Below are 20,668 nucleotides of genomic sequence, written 5' to 3'. Positions count from 1 at the left end.
TTTATGCTCACTAGATTAATTCCCTCTAGCTTGAGCCTTGATAAAATCTTGTAAGAGTTCTCAATCTGCTCTTCTCTCTAAGTTGTGAATCTTTTGCAGCAGGGTGGGGTATCAAATTTCAGGAGGCAACAATCCTATCATGTCTTGGTCAAAGAACGCATCCATTGGTTTAATTGAATGGACATTATCAAACAAAATCGCATAAATTTACAGAAATAGAAATCGAAAAATTAGAAAGAAAATAAGCAATTGTCATTTGTGTAAACTTTCAATATATCTCTGGTAATCGAATTGGGTCGGACTGGGTTTTGACCTAATTCATTCATAGGTCATTTACTTGGGGTAATCATAAATCCACTAGGATTAGAAACCCTATCTGGCCAAATCCTTATAAATAAGAGGTTTGGCCACAACAAAGCAAGGTTTTGGACCTAATCTCATTCCCTCGCTATTCTCCTATGTTCCTTCCAATTGAGAGAGCATGTGTCTCCAAGGATTTCTATTGCAATCTTTGGATTTGGAAGATGAAACTTTGTCGACCAAGTCGTTGCAATCTTTCATTCATCACTGTTTATGCAGATCAATGCGTGATGCAATTAGATCCATTCTACAGCGAGGAAAGCTCCATTGAGGTAATCTTAGATCTCTATCTATTTTCCAGTTACATTGATATCAGAGCCATATTTATGGTTATGTTGCGCATCGCCACATAAAATCGTACATCACTATGTTTGGCTGTGGACGTGCCCGCACTATAGAATTCATCTCCCCTTATTGTTGTTCGCGTTTCAGGTACATCATAACAACAGCAGCAGCGGCATTGACATCGGCAGCGGCTTATCTTTGCAAAACCCATGGGATTCCCGCTGCTTTTCCCAACACCAAACGCGCATGGTATTGGTCACGAACTCGGGCGGCCCTGTATTCTCTCCTCGCGCCCTCCTATGAGCCGCGCATGGACCATGGTAATTGGGACCTGCCGCTTAAACTTGAGAAATTGCAAGTATATTCTTTAATATTCCAATCATGTTTCTTTTATATAAATAATAAATAGAAAAAAAAAAAAAAAAGGAAATCTTTCCTAAGTAAAGTGAAGGCACATGGCCGCCACAATACTTTACCCACTTTATTCTTTTTTTTTTTTTTAATTAAAAAAAAGAAGGGAAAGATTTAAGTTATTGTATTATTACAAAATAATAATAATAATAATAAAAATAATAATAATAATAAAGTCAAGTGGCGGCGAGTATTGTTCATGAAACAGTGCCCAATTATTCTTTTTTTTTTTTTTCATGTTTATTTAAAAAAAAAATAACTTTTTTGAGAACTATTCTGGAATTGTTTCGGAACAGTTTGTGGAATATGTGTTTTGGTTTAGATTGTTGCCACTCTATAGGGAGTTAGAATTTTCCCCTAACGGGGTTAAGGGTTTTCAACCCGCAATGGAAATGTTTCAAGAATCTGATTTTACGACGTTTATTGTTTCACACCCTATTTTTCTTTATATGTTGGGTATGTGCAATGTGCGAGATTGTTATGGTGATGGATTTCATGATGCATTGGTCATGTTTTGGTTGATTATTTTACATGTCATATTACTGCTTTTAATATGTTTAGCATATATGTATTTGTATTAAATCAAACACCCTTGAGGCGGTATTGACTTAGCTCACTCCATTAGATGGGATGCGTGGGTGATCTCCACCCATCGGCCTATGATTGTTTATTCTTATTTTGGGTTGAAGATCGTAATAAATATTTATTTAAGTGAGCATGTTCCTATGTATGTATGTTAAAGATAGTCTTCGTGTATGATGTAAAGTGCGGCACTCCCTACTTAGTAGATTGATGTAGTAGGACTTTTAAATATTGTAATTATTATTTTGGGACAATGCAATTAAATTTTTAAAAGCCTTGTAAATGGAATTAAAAGCGCCTCGTATTGCATATCATATGCTTACACTACCTCGACATGCCACTTTAAGTATCGATCTAGTTCCTATGTGGGACCAATGCTCACCTGTTTGTATGGCACAATTTTTTGTGGATTAGAGATGCATGATTCTCCTTATATTTGTTTGAATTGATTAAAATTATGTTCCTGAACCACACATTGATTATGAACCTAGTAAAATTTTTTGTCTGACCATGTGTAGTAAGGAACTATTAATTTAAATCAGAGTTTTTGGAACAAATCATTGTGTATCTAATGTTTATCTTGCTCATCGTTATGTGTAGTGATAGGGCAACTAATTATGTTGTTTGGACCTCATAAAGTGTGATAAATTGACTAGACCCAACTATGATATGTGAAATCGAAAGATTTAATATTTGCTTGATGAGAAAAATGACTTTGAGTATTTGACCACTGCTATGGACAAATCCACAAAGGATACTAACACTCAGCACTGTCGTGATATGGAAACCTATAATCAGTGGGTGAAAAAAGATCAAAGTACGTGCTTTATTATGTTAAAAAGATGATCTGGTTGGTGATTATAAAAGATACACCATGGCTAAATCCACATGAGACCAGCTGAAAATTAACTTCGAAAGTACATCTACTGCAAGGTTAAGGGTTATGACCTTGAAGATTGAGATGTATAAGATAAATTTTAGGCACACTATGCATGAACATAATAGGGTGGTCATGGACATGATTCGAAAGCTGAAGATGCTGAGACCACTGTTACTGACGAGCATCAGGTTCAAGTTGTCATTAAGACACTATCTGATTCCTAGAGCCCCATAAAGCTCATTCTCACACACAATTATGGCATTAAGAATTTTGTTGGCATTGCACAACATATGAAACTTGAGGTAGAGCGCTAAGAGGCAAACCCTATTATGGCCCTAGTCGCCCAGGAGGCAAGTGTAAGACTAAGCACAAAAGATAGAGCGGCCTAGAAAACTAGGGTAGGACTCATAAACAGGGGCCGAAAAAGGGCAAGCTCCCCAAGCGCAAAAGTGGGAAGCGTGGCAAAAAGAAGGATTATCCAAGGTCAAATGCTACAATTGTCAGAAGATGGGGCATTTCCCTCATGATTGTACTAGCCGAAGAAAGTACCATCTCTATCCCATTCTCTCTGTACATTTGTTTGCACTCATGTTTTGGTTAGTTGTACACAGTCTGATTGGATTGTGGACATAGGAGTAACAAAACATATAACATGAGATTGAGGGGGTTTTGTAGATTATTGTAGAGTTTTAGCTAGATCGTAGAATGTGTTTATAAGGAATCACACTTGTAAGACAGTTTAAGGAGTTGTTACTTATCATCTCAAGATGCGTACTAGGTACACCTTGCTTTTTCACGGCGTGTTTTATACATTAGATATTCAGCATAATCTACTTTCAGTTTCTACATTATTACCTTTAGTATATTCTTTCTATATTCACGACGGTTGTACTTTAGAGTTTTATTTTAGTGGTACTATTATTGGACGTGGATCCATAATTGATGGATTTTTAAATTATATTTAATTGATTCTGCTTCATCTATTTCTTATGTAGTTAATACATGTGATAATTCTGAATCTGTTATATGGCATGCTAGATTGGGAGACATAAGGTGAGACAAGATAGCTAGGTTAACTATAGAAGGTCTTTTAGGCTCACTCGCTAAAGTCAAACCTACTTGTGTGCAAGTCATGTCTAGTAGGTAAGACTCAACAGAAACCTTTTGGAAAGGCAGTTGGAGCCACCCAGCCTTTAGAACTTGTCCACTTAGACATTTGTGGACCTATGAATATAAAGGTAAGTCATGACGCCTCTTATTTTCTTACATTCATTGATGATTATTCGTGATACGGTTATGTGTATCTATCGCTCACCGCTACAGGCATTAGATTGCTTCAAACATTTTGTGCCAAATGTTGAGAATCAATTAAGTAAGAGCTTAAAAACTTTGTGCACTGACCGGGGACATGCGTATCTATCTGAGGAGTTTAAAGAACTGTGTGAGAAGAAGGGGATTTGAACGCAGTTGACCATTTCTTATACTTCATAGCAAAATGGCATAGCGGAGAGGCGAGATAGGACACTCTTAGATATGGTTAGGCCGATGATGGTGCAAGCTAACCTCCCCATATCTTTCTGGGGGGATGCTCTTTTGACTGCAGCTTACATCCTTAACCCAATGCCTTCGCAGTCAGTTCCTTCGACCACATATGAGTTATAGAAGGGCGAAAAGCCTAACTTGGGGCATATGTGACCGTGAGGATCAGCAGATTACGTTCACAGTACCTCCCATAAGTTAGGGAAACTTGGCCCTAAAGCTAGGAAACACATCTTTATAAGATATTTTGACAGCTCAAAGGATTACGTTATGTACAGTGAATGTAGTGACCCCAAACCCGGGATAAGGGTATAGTCACACTCTCACGGTAACAATCAAATGATCAAGAAATACGACCACTTATAAAAAATCTAACTGATAATATCCTCTATTAAAAATTAATTATTTTCTAATATTATATAGAATTCCACTACATTAGAGTGTCAGGATCTTCCCTTAATGACAATATTACAATTCAAATCCCTTAAAACTGTACATTTCCGTTGAGAAATACAAAAGATCCATTAGTTACAAGAAAATCAACAATTTTTAATTGCCAAATGAAATATCCATCCACATGGCTGGTTCCTTCCCAGTCTTATAGCCTTGATCTTTATCTGTAGAAAATATATATAATAATGGGGTAAGCTCGACAGCTAAGTAAGAGAAACCTCCCTAGATATATTCACATCAGTACATACAATCATAAACATTATAATATCTATACTTATATATAGATATCATCCTACATGTGTGTATCAAGTAATGCATACCATTATCATAAAACTGTGACCCTACAATGGTCAATCATATTATGAACAAGATATCAACATTGTGCACTCACTCCTTCTTCCCCCGCTAGGTAAGGTACACTACATCGCATTACATCGTATACTCACCCTTTCATCCTCCGCTACGTGTAGTATGTAACCTTACCACATTCTCAATACACAAAGAATCATAACTCATGGTTGCACATTATTTCACAATATAGCCATAATTATATTTCTTGTTTCATATACGCAATGTATCACCACAAACACTCATTCGTCTCATAATAATAAACTCAATCACAACATCTCGTTTTGCAATTCAAATGCAAACATTTCATAATACATGGATAAATAGTCTTCAAGGTTATCATCATCACATTTATAACATCAATATAGTAAGTAATACATATAGGCATCCAAAACAAGTGTCTCAGTTTCCAATGGTCCGCTTTCGAGCCTCATTTGGAATGAGCTTGCTCACCACGCCAAGGGTCGTCCTCGCTTTCATTTTTTGTAATTGAGCTCTTAATTTACTGCTGATGGCAATGCCATAGGTGGGATTCCATGAATCTTTTATTATGGGAGTACCCTCCATTTATTCAGTCTTTGTCCCTTGCTAATGGCCATACTGAAGGTGGGGGGTAAAAGTCTGTTTTCTTTAGAATTGTAATTTTTCCTTTTTTCTTTAATAAAATTTCTGATCTTCAGTGAAAAAAATATATATAGGCATCCATCACACAACCGAGGAGAATAACTAGGTCAGTGCCACTCGCTTTGAGTTTTCTTGACACTTACAAATTCCAAAAGTCCGATAGCACTTGTACAATGGAGATGTCCTACATAGGAGTATCATCATAATTAATAAGGTTTTTCCACTATCCATGCTTACGTGACTCTTATAACAGTCCACCATGTCATAACAATAACTTAATAAGTCCTCTAATTTACCACCATTTACATTAGCACCAATATTTATTGTGGTAAGTTACTCTCACAAGTTGCCTTTTTGTTTCATTTAAGGTCTCATTTATTTGTGTTGATACCTATTTCATAATAAAAATTATGTTATAGGATCATACCATTATTTAGTCAACATACCTTCATTTGTCTCAAGTCCAAAATGTTGGGTTCAAAATTTTTGGGCATATATAATAAGTAACCCAAAATCTTATGTTACAAGCCTTCCTTCCCGAACTCAATTTGAAATGAAATTTTACAGGGTTCTTTTGTAGATATTGATATTAGATACAAAATATCAGATCTTAAATTGAACTATAAATTGGTCTTTAGCTCTCCTAAAACTTAGTAAAAGAAAGTATGTTTAGAAGAAATCGATTCAGGTAAACTTAGGGAAATGACTATAACTTTTTGTACATAGCTTGAAATCACTTGTTTCCAAATCTAAATGTTTGCTCTTTTATAGTCCTACAACTTTTCTAAAGGAAGTTGTCTAAGAAACATACTGTAAGAGTCTCATGACCTGGCTTGAAATCGGTATATTTGCACAAGCTATCCATAGAATACAAGTTTAAGTAGTCTTAGGAAAACGAACATAACTTCTTTGATACAAGTCTGAATAACTTACTTCTAAGTCCATAGGTTCAAATACTCATAATACTAAATTTTTATTTTAAGATTATGTTTGAAAATCCACTAGAAATACCTTAAAAATCATTTTGAAGATGGGATATGTGTATAGGAAGATTCTTAAAAAAAAAAAACAGAATTCTCTAGCTTTTCTTCATCTCCTCACTAATCCCATCTTTAACCCTATTTAGGAGAATATATGTTGTAAAACTCAAATAGAAATAAAAGGTAACTAGATCTCCTACCTCAAATGAGATCTCAGCCCTCTTATTGTTTCTCCATTTAGATCTCCACTCACCTCATCCCAACTCCTATATGCATCCACAAAATATGAACACAGCAAGTATGTGAGATTAAGAATCTTATGAAAAAGAATGGAGGGTACAAGACATAGAACACCTATCAAGGTGGGGGCTTTTCTATAAGGACAACCTACCTTCTCCCACTTCTTTATCTTCTCCTCTAATTCTTTCAAAATCTCTTACATACAAGGTAAGTAGAAACTCCCACTTTGGTAGAGCTCCAAGCCTCAAAACAAGGTATGAAAAAGTTCCTACACTTATGCTCTTTCCTCATTCTTCTCCCTCTATCCTTCTCCTTGATTTCCTTCCTCTTCTCTCTCTCTCTCTCTCTCTCTCTCACACACACACACACACACGCAAAAAAAAAAAAAAAAAAAAAAAAAAACAAATATAGGTGAAAGAGAATAAAATCTAAGTTTTTCCTTTCTTTTATTCACAAAAAATTAAATATAAAAGGTCTATTTTACCCCTCACTGCCACCCACCTAAGCCAAAGAAAATTCTAATATTTTGCTTAGACTTGGGTACCCCTACATATTATGTTTATTCACTTTAAACTCTCTAACTTTTATAATATTGCAACTCACCCCATATAGGTGAAATGACCATGATACTCCTATCCACCTATTTAATTATCAATAGGATTCATTTCTTGTACCCTTGAATACTATATTTAATACGGATTATCCATTTTTCCCTCATGCTCTCAAGACATAAAAGCACTATTTAGGGATTCCTTGAATAATAAAACTAATGTAGCATGCTTTGCATTCTATTGGCTATGAAAGAGGTGGTCGAATAGTATGGTCTTTTCAATTAAATGGTGTCATTTACAAATATGAATAATGGCAAAGACTAATAAATAAATTAGAAGAGTAATAGGGGTACCTTAATCTAAGAAAAATGTGAGATTTATATTGGCTAAAGTGGGAGGTGATTAGGGAAAAAATAGACCTTTCACATTCATTTTATTTTAATACAAAAGAGATGAGAATCCAAATTATTTTTCTTTCTTCCAAAAAATTCTACTATTGTGTTAGAGTCTTGAGGAGAAATAGAAGAAGAGAAAGTAGAGGACGAGAAGGAAGCATTAAAGCAAAAACGGGAGTTGTTCATCTTAGAATTCTAGAACTCATCACACATTTGGAGGAATTGAAGTGAAAGAGCTGGGGTACAAGTTTGGAAGCCAAGGCTTAGATTGAGTCCTTCCCCCTCGCATGCAAGAGCTGTGAAGAGGAGAGAGTGAAAGTACGATTGAGATCTGAAGATTTCCTAAGTCCAATACCTGAGTTGCATCTTGCATCTTAGAAGCCCTAATTTCAAGTTGGTGTTCTAAAACCTAACAAGTATTGGTTGATTATTTTTGAATGGGAGCATGATTTACTTAATAGATGGTTGGATGTTGTTGTGGATAGACCTAGAATAAGAACAGAGTATGATTTGGTAATTATGTGAATGGGCTTAAAGATTTGAGCCAAAATCTAGAAACATTTTGAGTTGGAACCTTGTTTTGGGCAGAACTGATTGAAATCGATTAGCCTATGTTCTCCACATTGTGTTAATAGTCCGCCAACAAGATGAAAACTGTAAGAACCATTTGAAAGGAACCAATTGATAACGGTTGGCTTCTGTTCCAACCAGTTGAAACCGGTTTGAAAAAGGATTGGAAACTGACTGCACAAAAATAATCATAAAGTTTTCATCTGAACTTGGATTGAAGTGATTCCAGTGATTTTAGATTCGTGAATCTATCTTCCACAACTGTATAAAAGAACTCATCTTCAGAAACTATCACTTAAAAGAATCAAAACAATCTTAAAAATGAATCTTACGGAAATAGCAACGGGTTAAAAATAGTTAGCCCTATTTAGGTGTTTTTGAGTGGTAGGCCCATGGGGACTTTGAAGTGATGACTTCTATGACTTGCTAACCCATTGTCGGGTGGTTTTGGGTTTTGTTAGGTGACGAGTGACTTCGGTACTCAACTAGTATTTTTTTGCGTGGTGCTTCTCTTGGATTTGTATGTGAGCATATGGAGATGAGTGGGACTGACATAGTTATCTTCCCCGATTGTGTGATGGATGCTTCAAGCTATTGCTTTGCTATATTGAATTTATTTGGTTTATTTAATCTAAATTCCATGATAATTGTCTTTAAGACTTGTTGCTCATGTATGGTGAATTGTTTCATATCAATTGTAGAATTGTTACTATTGCGAATTTGATAGCATGAATTAGATTAATATAATGAGATGATGAGTGATGATACATTGAGTATTTGGAACAAGAAATACAATTATGGTTACCCTTGTGAAATAACTTGAAAACAGTGAGTCAGGGTTTCTCTTGTGTATTGTGAATAAGTTTAGATGATGTACTTCACCTAGCGGGGAAGAAGGGGTGAGTGTATGATGTGACATGGTGTGGTGTACCTCACCTAGTGGGGGAAGAAGGGATGAATGTAGGATGTGAAAATGATTGTTGATACTATATGGTTGGTCATTATAGAATCATTGTTTCATAAAAATGATATGCATTACTTGTTATTTCACGTGAAGGATGGTGTGTGTATATATGTATATATATATATATATATATAGGTATTATTACATTTACTGTTATATGTCAGTTTGAGTATACCCAAGGAGCTTTCTCTCACTGAGCTATGAGCTTTCCCCATTATTGTATATCTTTTTTCACAGGTAAAAATTAAGTCCATAAGACTGAGAAGGAATTAGCCATGTGGATGATTATTCAAGTGTCAAATGATAATTGTTTATTTTCTTGTAATTAATGAATTTTTTGTATCGCTCAATGGAATATACAATTTTTATAAGGAGGTTGGGTTGTAAGTATTGCCACCAGGAGGAGATCCTATTACTATGATGTATTCAGTTCTATTACAATGATGGAACTTTAATTTAATGGAGGATGCTATGGTTTTAATCGTAGATGGGTTATTTTATTTCTTAATCATTTGATCGCCACCTGCAAAGGTATAACCATACTCTTATCCTGGGTTTGGATTTTGACATCCTTTATAGACAACACCCTTTGTTTCATCAGCCAATACTAAACCAACTCAGCCACACAAGTGTGACGCTACCATGTAAGGCCAAAGTAAGCAATATACCTCCCCACACCTCTATAGAGAAACTATGTTTAAGAAATATATGAATGATAGATTCTCCAGCTATCCCACAATTTAACATTTAGATGCTAAAGAAACGGCATCCACAAATAACTTTGTCCATGGGAAGTTTACTATGCATGAACCTCCATCCAAAAGATGCTTGGCAAGGACTAAGAAGAATGTGAAGCTTTGTATCCAATAAGAAGTGGATTATGGGAAATAAGAAATTCATAAATATCCAAAAAGACAGGTGATGAGGGGTTGTCTGATTGAGGAGATGTCTAGCCTAGATTTGCAGATATTTCAGAATAAAAAAATCAAAGATTGTTGATTTTATCACGGAGTTCAAATGGAATTTCTTGGAGGTTAACTCTACTTTTTAAAAAATGCCTTCCCTGTCGCAAAATCAATAAATCTTCCTTAAAACAATGTGGAGGACAGATGTGTGCAAAACAATACATTTAGGGGAAAATATAGTGTCATGCTGGCTTGAAAGAAATGAAATTCGACATTGTAATCCTAAAGTTCAATAGTTTTGATGAATCAGCTTCACTACTAAGAGGGGTTGAATCAGTAGACACTAATAATTCTCCTCAAAAATACCTTTACAACCTTATTGCACTAGAAGCACTGAAATAAAGGCATACCTGTATACACCATTGGCTGGGGCAGTCCCAATTTTACCAACTACAATTTGTGTCCGCTCCCACCTTCAACCAAATATAGTCAGGCCTACCAGGAGTATACACCTACTCTACAAAAACAAAACATAGTGCTTCCATCCAGACAATGAGCACACATAATCACAACACAATTTTACGTGGTTCGATAATGTGCCTACTCCACAGAGCAATACCCACAAATGGATTTCATATATTGCCCGATACTCTCTTCAATAATTTGGTTTTTGATACTACAAAACCGAGGCTGCTACCCCACATCACAGTGAAAACCTAAATCATACTAAGCGTTTCAACAAACACTTGGTGAGCTACAACTCACAAGCCCTTAAAAGGATACATAATATGTAAAGCTTAGCTCCTCAATACACAAAAATTTCTAACTAGATGTTATAATCCAACTCAGCACTATCTAGTCAATCACAAGAGAGGAAAAAAAAGATTTACCTAAGTAGATAACCCACTTGAAGCAACTCTAATATTCTCACACATCTTTACCATCAACATCTTAAAAAATGGCTCAACCAAAGCTCACCAATGAACTTGAGACACTCCCAAAGCTTCCAACAATTGCACTCATCATTCTTTTCAAATTTGAAAATATAAAGCTCCCTTCAAGCCACAACACCCATATCACACTCTTCCCACCGTTTTTCTGAAGAAGTAGCAACTTGAAGCAACTAAAACGGACTTGAAATGACCTACTTATGCTCATTTGAAGTTAAGTGGTAAAACTGTAATTTCAGAGCCCAAATGATGCCATGTGTCAACTCATAAGCAGCTGAACAGAGAATATTGCACTTCACGCAATGGCGGCAACGATTTGAACCATTGGATGGTCATTCAAAAAGACAGGATAGATATTAACCGTCGGATCATATATTATTTCTTTTTAAAACTCAAAGTTAATAAGATTATAACGCTTGGAATCTTCCATCATCCACTTAACCAAGTCAAGATACACCGAATCAAAAGATGGAACATATAGCGCCGCTTCAACATGTACCATACTCCCAGCCAATGGCGACGCTCGCACAATCCCAAACTGCGCCCAGCCAGACGCGGATAGTTATGGACCTTTGATCTCGGATCAGATCGGCTAGATACCCATCGCTCGGCCATACAAACTTCTTAATATCACAAAAGAGACCCCTACACCCATTGTTGTGCGCCCCTGTAACCACCAATATTTTAAAATATCAATTCAAAACCCCTGAGATGTAATTGTCACAGAAGCCTGTAAAAAAATGACGCACAAAGAATCGGCTAAGTCCACAAAACTAACACATCTGTTTGATAAAATGCCAAGCCAAACATCATTTCACATATAAGCTTCTCATGGCCGTGGCCTTGCACCCCTGAACCAAACCTTACCACCTCACCATATATAAGATAAAAGCTACGACACCATACGTCCATGCGACCAAAGCCCATCCATAACCATATGTAAGAACTAACATGCATCCACATGAATCAACATACATGCAACCATTAACAAATACATGCATCCATGACCTCTCATACATCCCTATGCTTGCATCACCATCCATGACATCATCATTCTTGCATCACCACATATACCCATCCGTATATGACCATACCATGCATCATGTAATTGCATCCCATGCTTGGATCACTATCCATGACATCTACCACCGCGACGCGATCTGAACAGAGCGTACAAATATGCTATGTCTCCGAACACATCCAAAATCATCCAAAACTATTGCACAGGCCATGTTGCCAACAATGATAACAATGTCACACACCGAACTATTTTCCAATGCAACCATTACCACAACGCCAATGCCAAATGTCTAACAATCTCCCCCTTTAGCATTGTTGGCAACATTCTCACCATTTTCCTCCCCCTTTGGCAACAATACCAAAGGCTTTTGGGGGCTACAAATAGCAGTGCTCCCCCTATCTCCATGCTACTATCAGTGTTTGGGCAAAGTAACCATCCACCATCAGCTCCCTGAGCTTCTCAAAATTCTCCCTAGGTAGTGGTTTTGTGAAAATGTCTGCAATTTGCTCCACTGTTGGAATGAATTCCAATCCAATCTCTCCAACACTGACTTTCTCTCTCAAGAAATGATACCTGATGGCTATGTGCTTTGTCCTGTAGTGCATCACTGGATTCCTGGAGATGTTAATTGCACTTGTGTTATCGCAATAGATAACCACAAGCTAATTCTGCTCCACATTTAGGTCTTTCAACATCTGTTTCATCCATAGAACCTGGGTGCAACTGGTAGATGCTGCAATGTACTCTGTCTCTGTAGTAGATAGAGAAACTAACTCTTGCTTCTTATTATGCCATGCAACTAAACTGTTGTCTAAGTAGAAAGCTCCTCCGCTAGTGCTCTTTCTCTCATCTACACAACCAGCCCAATCTGCATCCGAGTAGGCTTTCAAGTCAAAAGACTTGCTTCTAGAGTACCATAGACCATAACCAATTGTCCCCTTGAGATATCTAAAAATCCTCTTTATTGCTCCAACATGTGTCTCCTTTGGGTCTGCTTGGAACTTGGCAACCATACACACTGCTTGTAGAATATCTGGCCTAGATGGAGTCAAATATAACAAACTACCGATCATGGATCTCTACATAGTGTGATCCACTAATGGTGACACATCCTCCTTACTCAACTTGCATCCGGTCATCATTGGAGTGCTCAGAAGTTTACAATCCTCCATTGTGAACTTCTTCAGCATTTCTTTCAAATACTTAGTTTGAGAAATGAAAATGCCATCCCTCAACTGGCTAATCTGCAAACCAAGAAACCCATATTAGACCACTCACCAGATCTGAGATAGAACCATTTTCCAATGCAACCCTTACCACAACACCAATGCCAAATGCCTAATAGGTTTTCCATTATTTGGGGGTCTCATTTGCAATGTCCCTCATATTAGACCACTCACCAGATCCATATCCAACGGACTGGATCATTTAGTCGATCACTCACATGAGCAGGGCATTACATAGATTATAGTGGTGAATTACAACTGTACTAGTTAGCCAAAAGCTTTCACCTTTTTTTTTGCTAACAATGGGTATTCAGGCCTTAGGTCTGACTAATCCCGCGGGCCCATACTGACCCCACAACTGCATGGACCAGGTCATACCGGGGTTGAATAAGAACCATTCAAACTTCACTGAAAGTAGTGAAGATCACTAAACACCCCCGTGTTTGTGTGTATAAACTTTTACTCGTATATATATATATATATATATGATTTAAAATATAGTAAGCCCTACTTGGATTGGAATGATTGAGTAACAGTCTTTTCTTTTAATCGAGAAGACTGTTACTGTTTTCCTTTGTGAGCTTGTGTTGCTATATGGACTATCTAGCCTCTCTTTGGTTTGATTTCTATTTGTATTTATTTGACTTATTTATATTTTTACAAGTGTTTGGTATAATTTATAGCACTTATTGTATTTATAATAAATTAGAATAAATCACAACTCACAAACTACTCGGGCTATTTGTGATTTATGGCAACAAATCATTTATGTTGATTTTTACTATCTTAAATGAGTATTTGTGCTAAACTACTCAAAATCAATAGCAAATATGTAACTTCATTATGTTTTATAGTTTTCTAAGAAAAAATCCCAAATCCTATCATCTCTCTTGCTCAAAGCTTAAAGCTGAAAGTGAAAACTGAAACCTATTTTCTCATTACATAATCTATTTTATAAATAGTAACCAAACAAATACTATTTGTGGTCCATAATTTATCGTCACAAATAATTTTTAAAAAATAGTTAATAAATACAAATAGAAATCATACCAAAGCCTTAGTAATTCTAATATGTGTGGGGATTTGTTTTTCTTTTAATACTTAAAAGAAAAGCTCAATTATTAACCATACAAACAATCTCAAAATACCAAAATCCACATCACCAATACCAAATATATGATTTATCATATAGTAAGCCCTACTTGGATTGGAATGATCGAGTAACAGTCTTTTCTTTTAATCGACAAGACTGTTACTGTTTTCCTTTGTGAGCATGTGTTGCTATATGGACTTAGTAATTCTAATTATTGAGTGGGGAATTGTTTTGAAAGCAGCCAGAGGTGTATTTTAGCTCAATGTTGTTCAACTTTGTCTATGTTGAGTCGTTAGTGTAGAGAGCATGCATATAGAAGATTTGAAGATTGTTAGTGTTTTATTGTATGAATCATGATGATATACCATGGTTTTAAAATTTGGGATTGGATTGACCAAGTCAAATCTGGGAGATGGATCTTCCCTTCTCTTTTTCTTTTACATATTTTTTGAGAAAAATTAAATCCTTTTACCTTTTGGGAGATTGATTCCATTTTAATCCTGTGAAGGATTAGAACCCTCTTTTTTTAAAACATTAAAAATAAGCAGAAAGTGGAAAACTCTTTGAAGTTGAAATTATTCTAGTTATGAGTTTGTGTTAACCATATTTGTGGGTTTTTCCCCAAGAATTAGAGTCAAGGTTCCTCACAATTGCAGGATTATTATAGGATCATTGATAATTGAATAAATAATATAATGAAGTGCGCTTGAGAAAGAAACACAATTCTAGGAAAAAATCATGAGTTTTTCAATTCCAAAAGTGGGTTAAGTCCATCCTTAAATTCAATATACTATAGTCTATAGAGAGCAGTGTTTATATGTGTGGGTGTGTGTGTGTGTGTGTGTGTGTGTGTGTGTGTGGGTGAGAGAGAGAGAGAGAGAGAGAGAGAGAGAGAGAGAGAGAGATCTTACCTTCTCAACTCCTTAGCTCTAATAGGATGTGAAAGTTGAAGTTGTGATTTTAAAATTGCAATCGTTGTAGAAGGGCTTCAATGGTTGATTTTATTTATAGTGTTGTGAATTTTAGTTATAGTCGATGTAGGAGAAATTTTATTAGTAATGTGACTCCTAATAGTTATAGGATATATATATATATATATATATATTAAGATTTGGTTTCTTTTTTGCCCATGTTGAGTCCTTGTTAAACCTGGACTATCCTTAAGTAGAGAAAAAATAAGCTCTTGTTCAGATCTGAAAAGAGAATCATTAGAGAGTTGAAGGGAGAGGAACGTGTAAGAGAGGGAGAGGGAGAGGGATAAACAAGGGAATAAGTAAGATATTAGAGAGAGAGAGAGAGAGAGAGAGAGAGAGAGAGAGAGAGAGAGAGAAGGGAAGATTGAACAACTAATTGATAATTTGTAGGATCAAAAAAGGAGACGCGTTGAGCGGTTGAGAATTTGATGAGTATCAAGAATTTGAGTGGTTGTTTTTTTTTTTTTTTTTCAATAATTTATTTTGTTGCTTGGCCAATTGTTCAAGATTCTGATTCTCTTTCCCTTGTAAGTTGCCATGCGTGCAAGGTAACAAAGTGCACAGCTGACCCATGTCCACACCTATTTATGTAATACTTTGTAATACTTTCATTGACTTTTGGTCTGCTTTGGAGAGATTCCATGAAGCTCCAGTTAGAGTGTCCATATACTTACACTTGCAAAGCAGTCGGCCATTCTTTCTACTCAAACCAATAAAGCCAAAAAATTAAGTTATTCTCTTTCTATTCATATTTCAAGGCATGCTCCTTTAGAATGAATACTTCTTGTTTTGTTTTGTACGTACAACCTTAATTGGTCAAATAGTCTCAATAGCTATTATGTCAAATGTATTAATAGCTATTATGTCAAATCTATTAAACTTTACATTCTTTCATATATTTTATCTTTAGTTTATCCATGCCATGAGGCAGAACCCAAAGGAAAAAAGAAAAAAAGAAGTAATTTCATGGAGGAAAAAGATAGGCTGCTAACCTAAAAGTCCGAAGCCAGAAATTATGGCCACGCATCAATGACAACTCCAAATTCAATCTTAATTCTTTTCATGTAGGATTTGGAAAGTTTACTAAAAAGCATGAAGCAAACCATGAACTGCATCATATTTCACAATTATCTGCAACCAAAATCAATACTGAGTGCTACATAACATTATCAGCAAATATGGTGGACTATGCATCAATTAAATCAACATGAAACATCAAGCTGAGAAACCATTGGGCAGAAAAGTTGTTAGGAAGAGAGTCAAATAGAGAACGACATAGAACAAATATTTCAGATTGCAATAACCTACTTCCAATTCAGCGAAAATAAGTTTTTTTGGGCGAGGAAATGGAGAGAGAATAAGCTTCAATATAGTAAAATTTACATATTTCACTAAAGGTTACTATCAATATATACAATATCTGGATTGGTTGCCACCAATACCATCTGCATCCTGTGATTATGCAGAGTGAATCACACATAGGTTCCTTTGAGTCATAGTTGCTTACCAGAAAATAAGGTGGATCATTAGTTGCCAATAGCCGCAGGTGTGGAAGAAGTCCCCAAGCCAAGCCGCCGATGATGATGTTTATGATGAGGATATGAAGTTCAAAGGAGGCAGGGAGAGAGAGGAGGAAAGTGAGGGAAATAGGTGAGTAAAAAGAAATAATGGAAATAGAGAAAGAGTTTTAGTAAGAAAAGGAAGGAAAGAGTTTTAATTAAAAAAGGAAAGTTGATAAAATCTTGTGAGAGTGGGAAGGAGAGAAAGAGTTTTAATAAAAAAAATGAAAGTGGATAATGTGCAAAATTGTGTTACAGTGGGAGGGAGAAAAAGAGTCTTAGTAAAAAAAGGAAAGTTAATAATGAGCAAAATAGTGTGAAAGTAAGAGAGAGAGAGAGAGAGAGAGAGAGAGAGAGATAAATAGTATTTAAGTTTGAAAAAAGGAAAGTGGATAATGTGCAAAATCGTGTTAGAGTGGGAGGGAGAGAATAATTTTTATTAAAAAAAGGAAAGTTGACAATGATGAAAAGAGAGAGAGATAAATAGTATTTAATTATTATAAAAATAAAATAATATAAAATATACCAACAATTTAAGAAAATAAAAAAGAATAAAAAAAAAAAGATACCAACAATTTAAAAAATAAAAAAAAATGAAAATAAATAGTGAATAAAAAAGAAAAAAATTATCAAATGAAAGATTTGTCATTTCGTGTTTTTGTATGATATTTTTATATGATAGTATGATATATAATAAATAGAATAATACCAAAGTTAAGTCGGTGTTTGGTGAGTGATACCCAGTCACTCCCCTTTAACCGCCATAATTCTTGTGTGGATTCCCACTCATTGATGTGAGAAGGAACTGAGATAATCATCTAGTCCTATGAGAGGTGGCGCCACCGGTCTAAATTGAGGGAAGCACTACCAATCACTGAAATGATGGCAAGAGGGGCCCTGATCTATCAATGGAGGGACAAACAAAGGGGCTTTGCTCCCCTTTATATACCCCTTTATATACAATGGTGACCATTCATGATATCAATTGGTTGGATCTTAATCAAATTCTTCTGGTTAATTGAAGCATTGATGCAAATGGCATTTTAGATAATGATAATGACAGTAATGATACGGCTGCAAGATAAAAGATTCTTATTTAACGGTTCAGACATTGGATCTCAGATTCTTTCACAACGTCCTTTCATGTATATCTCCTTTCGTATCGTTAATAAAGTCAAAAGAAGTTAGGTGTTCCCATTATCATCTAATCATCTTCTTTCTCTTTCCTCATTCATAACATGCCTTCCAATATATTATTTGTACATTAGTGGATCCTAAGTAGGGGTATCAAAAAAGCCCGGTCAACTTGAACTACCCCTGATTCACCCTAAGTTCGAACAGGGCTTGGGCTGAGATTTTAGCCCATAGGATGGGTTAAGATAGAGATTTTTAGGCCCAAGGCAGGGTAGGGTTGGGCCTGGGTTGAGGTCTCAACCCAACCCAATCCAACCATGTGTATTAAGTATATAATCATATAAATATGCTAATAATTATTAATGGGTACTCCTCGAAAAAGGTCATCATTTTCCACAATTTACACATATACAAAAACTTTGTTTTTGGCATCTGCAATGTATCAAGATCAAGCAACCAAGTAACTAGATTGGATTAAACCCGGCCCAATCAGGATCAATTAGAGCTGGATTTGATTGGGCTAAAACCAACATGGTTGGGCCTGGGCTGAGATATCCCAGCCCGACCTAGGGTTGAGCTGGGCTTAGGTTGAGTTAAGAGACCTTAGAGTTGGGCAAAAACCCAGCTCAACCTATTCCTAAATTCCTTTGTCTTGAATTTTCCAAGTCATATTGTATGCGTATACACAGAAGAGTATGCCTAGAGTCTGCAACTCGGAACATGAAGTTGGAATCGTTAATAATTGCAGATCAGCCACGGGAGAGTAAAACTCCTTTAAGAATAAAGAAACAGCCACGGGAGAGTAAAACTCCCATAAGAATAATGAAGGCTTTTGGGGCCTGAGAGAAGGAGCTTTGTTTGTGTTAGTTGGTTACATTCACAGATAAGTTTTCATCCATATCAAAAGGCGAGTGGGTTCAACCTTTTCGATTGATCTGCCGACCCATTTTAACTAATCAATTAATTACAGAAAAAAAAAAAAAAAAAAGGAATAGATCCATAGGTTGGATACCTATTATAGAACCTATACTTGATAGAAATACCAGATTGGATAGAATTGACAAATGAGTCCTAATATAAATTTGACAGGTAATAAATCCTTATTATATTCGAAGCATCAAATGGTAATAATTTTCATACCACCCTTTCATTTGTGACAAAAACACAAGATGTGCTGGTCTACTTTTGCATGGGTCAGCAAATGTTGAAATTTGTGAGCTTGCCCATTGTCTTCTTCTTCTTGTGCTCTCTCATAAGCACCTTTTACACAACCATATATATCCATCTGCATGAGTGAACATCAAATACCTAAAAAAACTTGGATTTCCTAGCCTTCTCAAGCTATGAATCGCCGAGAAATAATGATGGCTATGAGAACTGCATCAGATTCACCTCTCCTAGATCAATATAGAACATTATTACGTGGAGAAATTCAGGTGAATCGGTGCAATGATCACCTCTGTGAAGTAATAGGAGAATGTGAACTCCCCTTAATTGATCTTAGTGGTCTGAGGAGTTGCCATGGTGATGATAAGAAGGCTTGTGTTGCAGCAATAACAAGGGCATCATCCGAGTTGGGGTTTTTCCAGGTGATGAACCATGGAATTAGTGGTGAGTTTCTTGGGGATATGAGAAGAGAACAGGTGAAGGTGTTTCAAACCCCCATTGATAGGAATGCTAGTTGTGGATTTCTAAATGATTCATATAGATGGGGGAGTCCTACTGCTACTTCTGTAAAAAATTTCTCATGGTCTGAAGCTTTCCATATTCCTCTCACCAAGATTTCAGATGAGACTTGTTATGGAGATCAGTTCGGTACTCTAAGGTATCTCAATTTCAGAACCCATCTCTAAAGTCATCTTTTAGTGTTGCTTGAAACTTATATAAGGTGGTTATAGTGTTCTATGCCTAATTTCAAGTTACTTCTTGATCTATATAGGGAAGTGTTGGAGAAGTTGGCAGCAGAGATGTCGAAACTAGCTCAATTACTTGCTGGAGTTCTAGCAAAGAATTTGGGTTCAAAAGGGCTGCTTCTTGAAGAAATTTGCAATGAAAATACTTGCTTTCTTCGCCTGAATCGCTACCCAAAGTGCCCGATCTCGCCGGAGATTTTCGGTTTAGTGCCTCACACTGACAGTGATTTCCTCACAATCCTTTGTCAGGATCAAGTTGGTGGATTGCAACTCATGAAAGATTCTAAATGGGTCGCTGTAAAACCCAATCAAGATGCTCTTATCGTCAACATTGGAGATCTTTTCCAGGTTCAGTATGAATGTGGTTCATGTGTTGATACAATTTGCACCATCGTGTGTAATCATGAACCATGCATATATATTAGTGTTGGTTGCACATATCTTTCAGGGTCCTTGTAGGTGTCTACCTAGTGAAATATAATGCTTTATTATTTACCATGTGACATTACATGGGTTAGTCCACACGACAAAAGGTTTCACATACATCTCAATAGTTAGCCCAATTTTAGTCCAAAATAAACAACAGCTTTTTAAACTATGATTCAAAGTTTCATTAAAATTACCAAAAATATCATCAAACGAAGATGAATTTAATATAAAAAATGATCTCTTCAGTAATTTTATCTACCTCCTCTACTCTCTCCCCCCCCC

General features: G+C 36.0%; 2 protein-coding genes and 1 long non-coding RNA gene across 3 annotated transcripts in view; 2 read left to right on the top strand and 1 right to left on the bottom strand.

Moving 5' to 3' along the window:
* Nucleotides 1-39: 39 nt before the first annotated feature.
* Nucleotides 40-9,582, top strand: LOC122064470. Its single transcript, XR_006135719.1, has 3 exons — nucleotides 40-632; nucleotides 793-965; nucleotides 9,420-9,582. It is a non-coding gene; the product is annotated as an uncharacterized LOC122064470 (long non-coding RNA).
* A 3,138-nt stretch (nucleotides 9,583-12,720) lies between these two features.
* On the bottom strand, nucleotides 12,721-13,467 carry LOC122064471 (secreted RxLR effector protein 161-like). Its single transcript, XM_042628175.1, has 3 exons — nucleotides 13,459-13,467; nucleotides 13,184-13,302; nucleotides 12,721-13,096 (listed from the first exon to the last, which is right to left on the bottom strand). Exons 1-3 carry the CDS (start codon nucleotides 13,465-13,467, stop codon nucleotides 12,721-12,723), a joined length of 504 nt encoding a protein of 167 aa, XP_042484109.1.
* A 5,941-nt stretch (nucleotides 13,468-19,408) lies between these two features.
* LOC122064465 (gibberellin 2-beta-dioxygenase 6-like) overlaps nucleotides 19,409-20,668 on the top strand; it is a 2,055-nt gene continuing 795 nt past the window's right edge. The window contains exons 1-2 of the mRNA XM_042628173.1: nucleotides 19,409-19,869; nucleotides 19,984-20,305. Of these exons, the coding sequence (XP_042484107.1) occupies nucleotides 19,409-19,869; nucleotides 19,984-20,305 (783 nt within the window). The remainder of the gene's footprint in view (nucleotides 19,870-19,983; nucleotides 20,306-20,668) is intronic.

The sequence above is a fragment of the Macadamia integrifolia genome, unplaced genomic scaffold (genome assembly GCF_013358625.1).
Source record: "Macadamia integrifolia cultivar HAES 741 unplaced genomic scaffold, SCU_Mint_v3 scaffold1663, whole genome shotgun sequence".
NCBI lineage: Eukaryota > Viridiplantae > Streptophyta > Magnoliopsida > Proteales > Proteaceae > Macadamia > Macadamia integrifolia.
The sequence above is the reverse complement of the archived record's forward strand: the minus strand, read 5'-3'. Positions and strand labels throughout refer to the sequence as shown.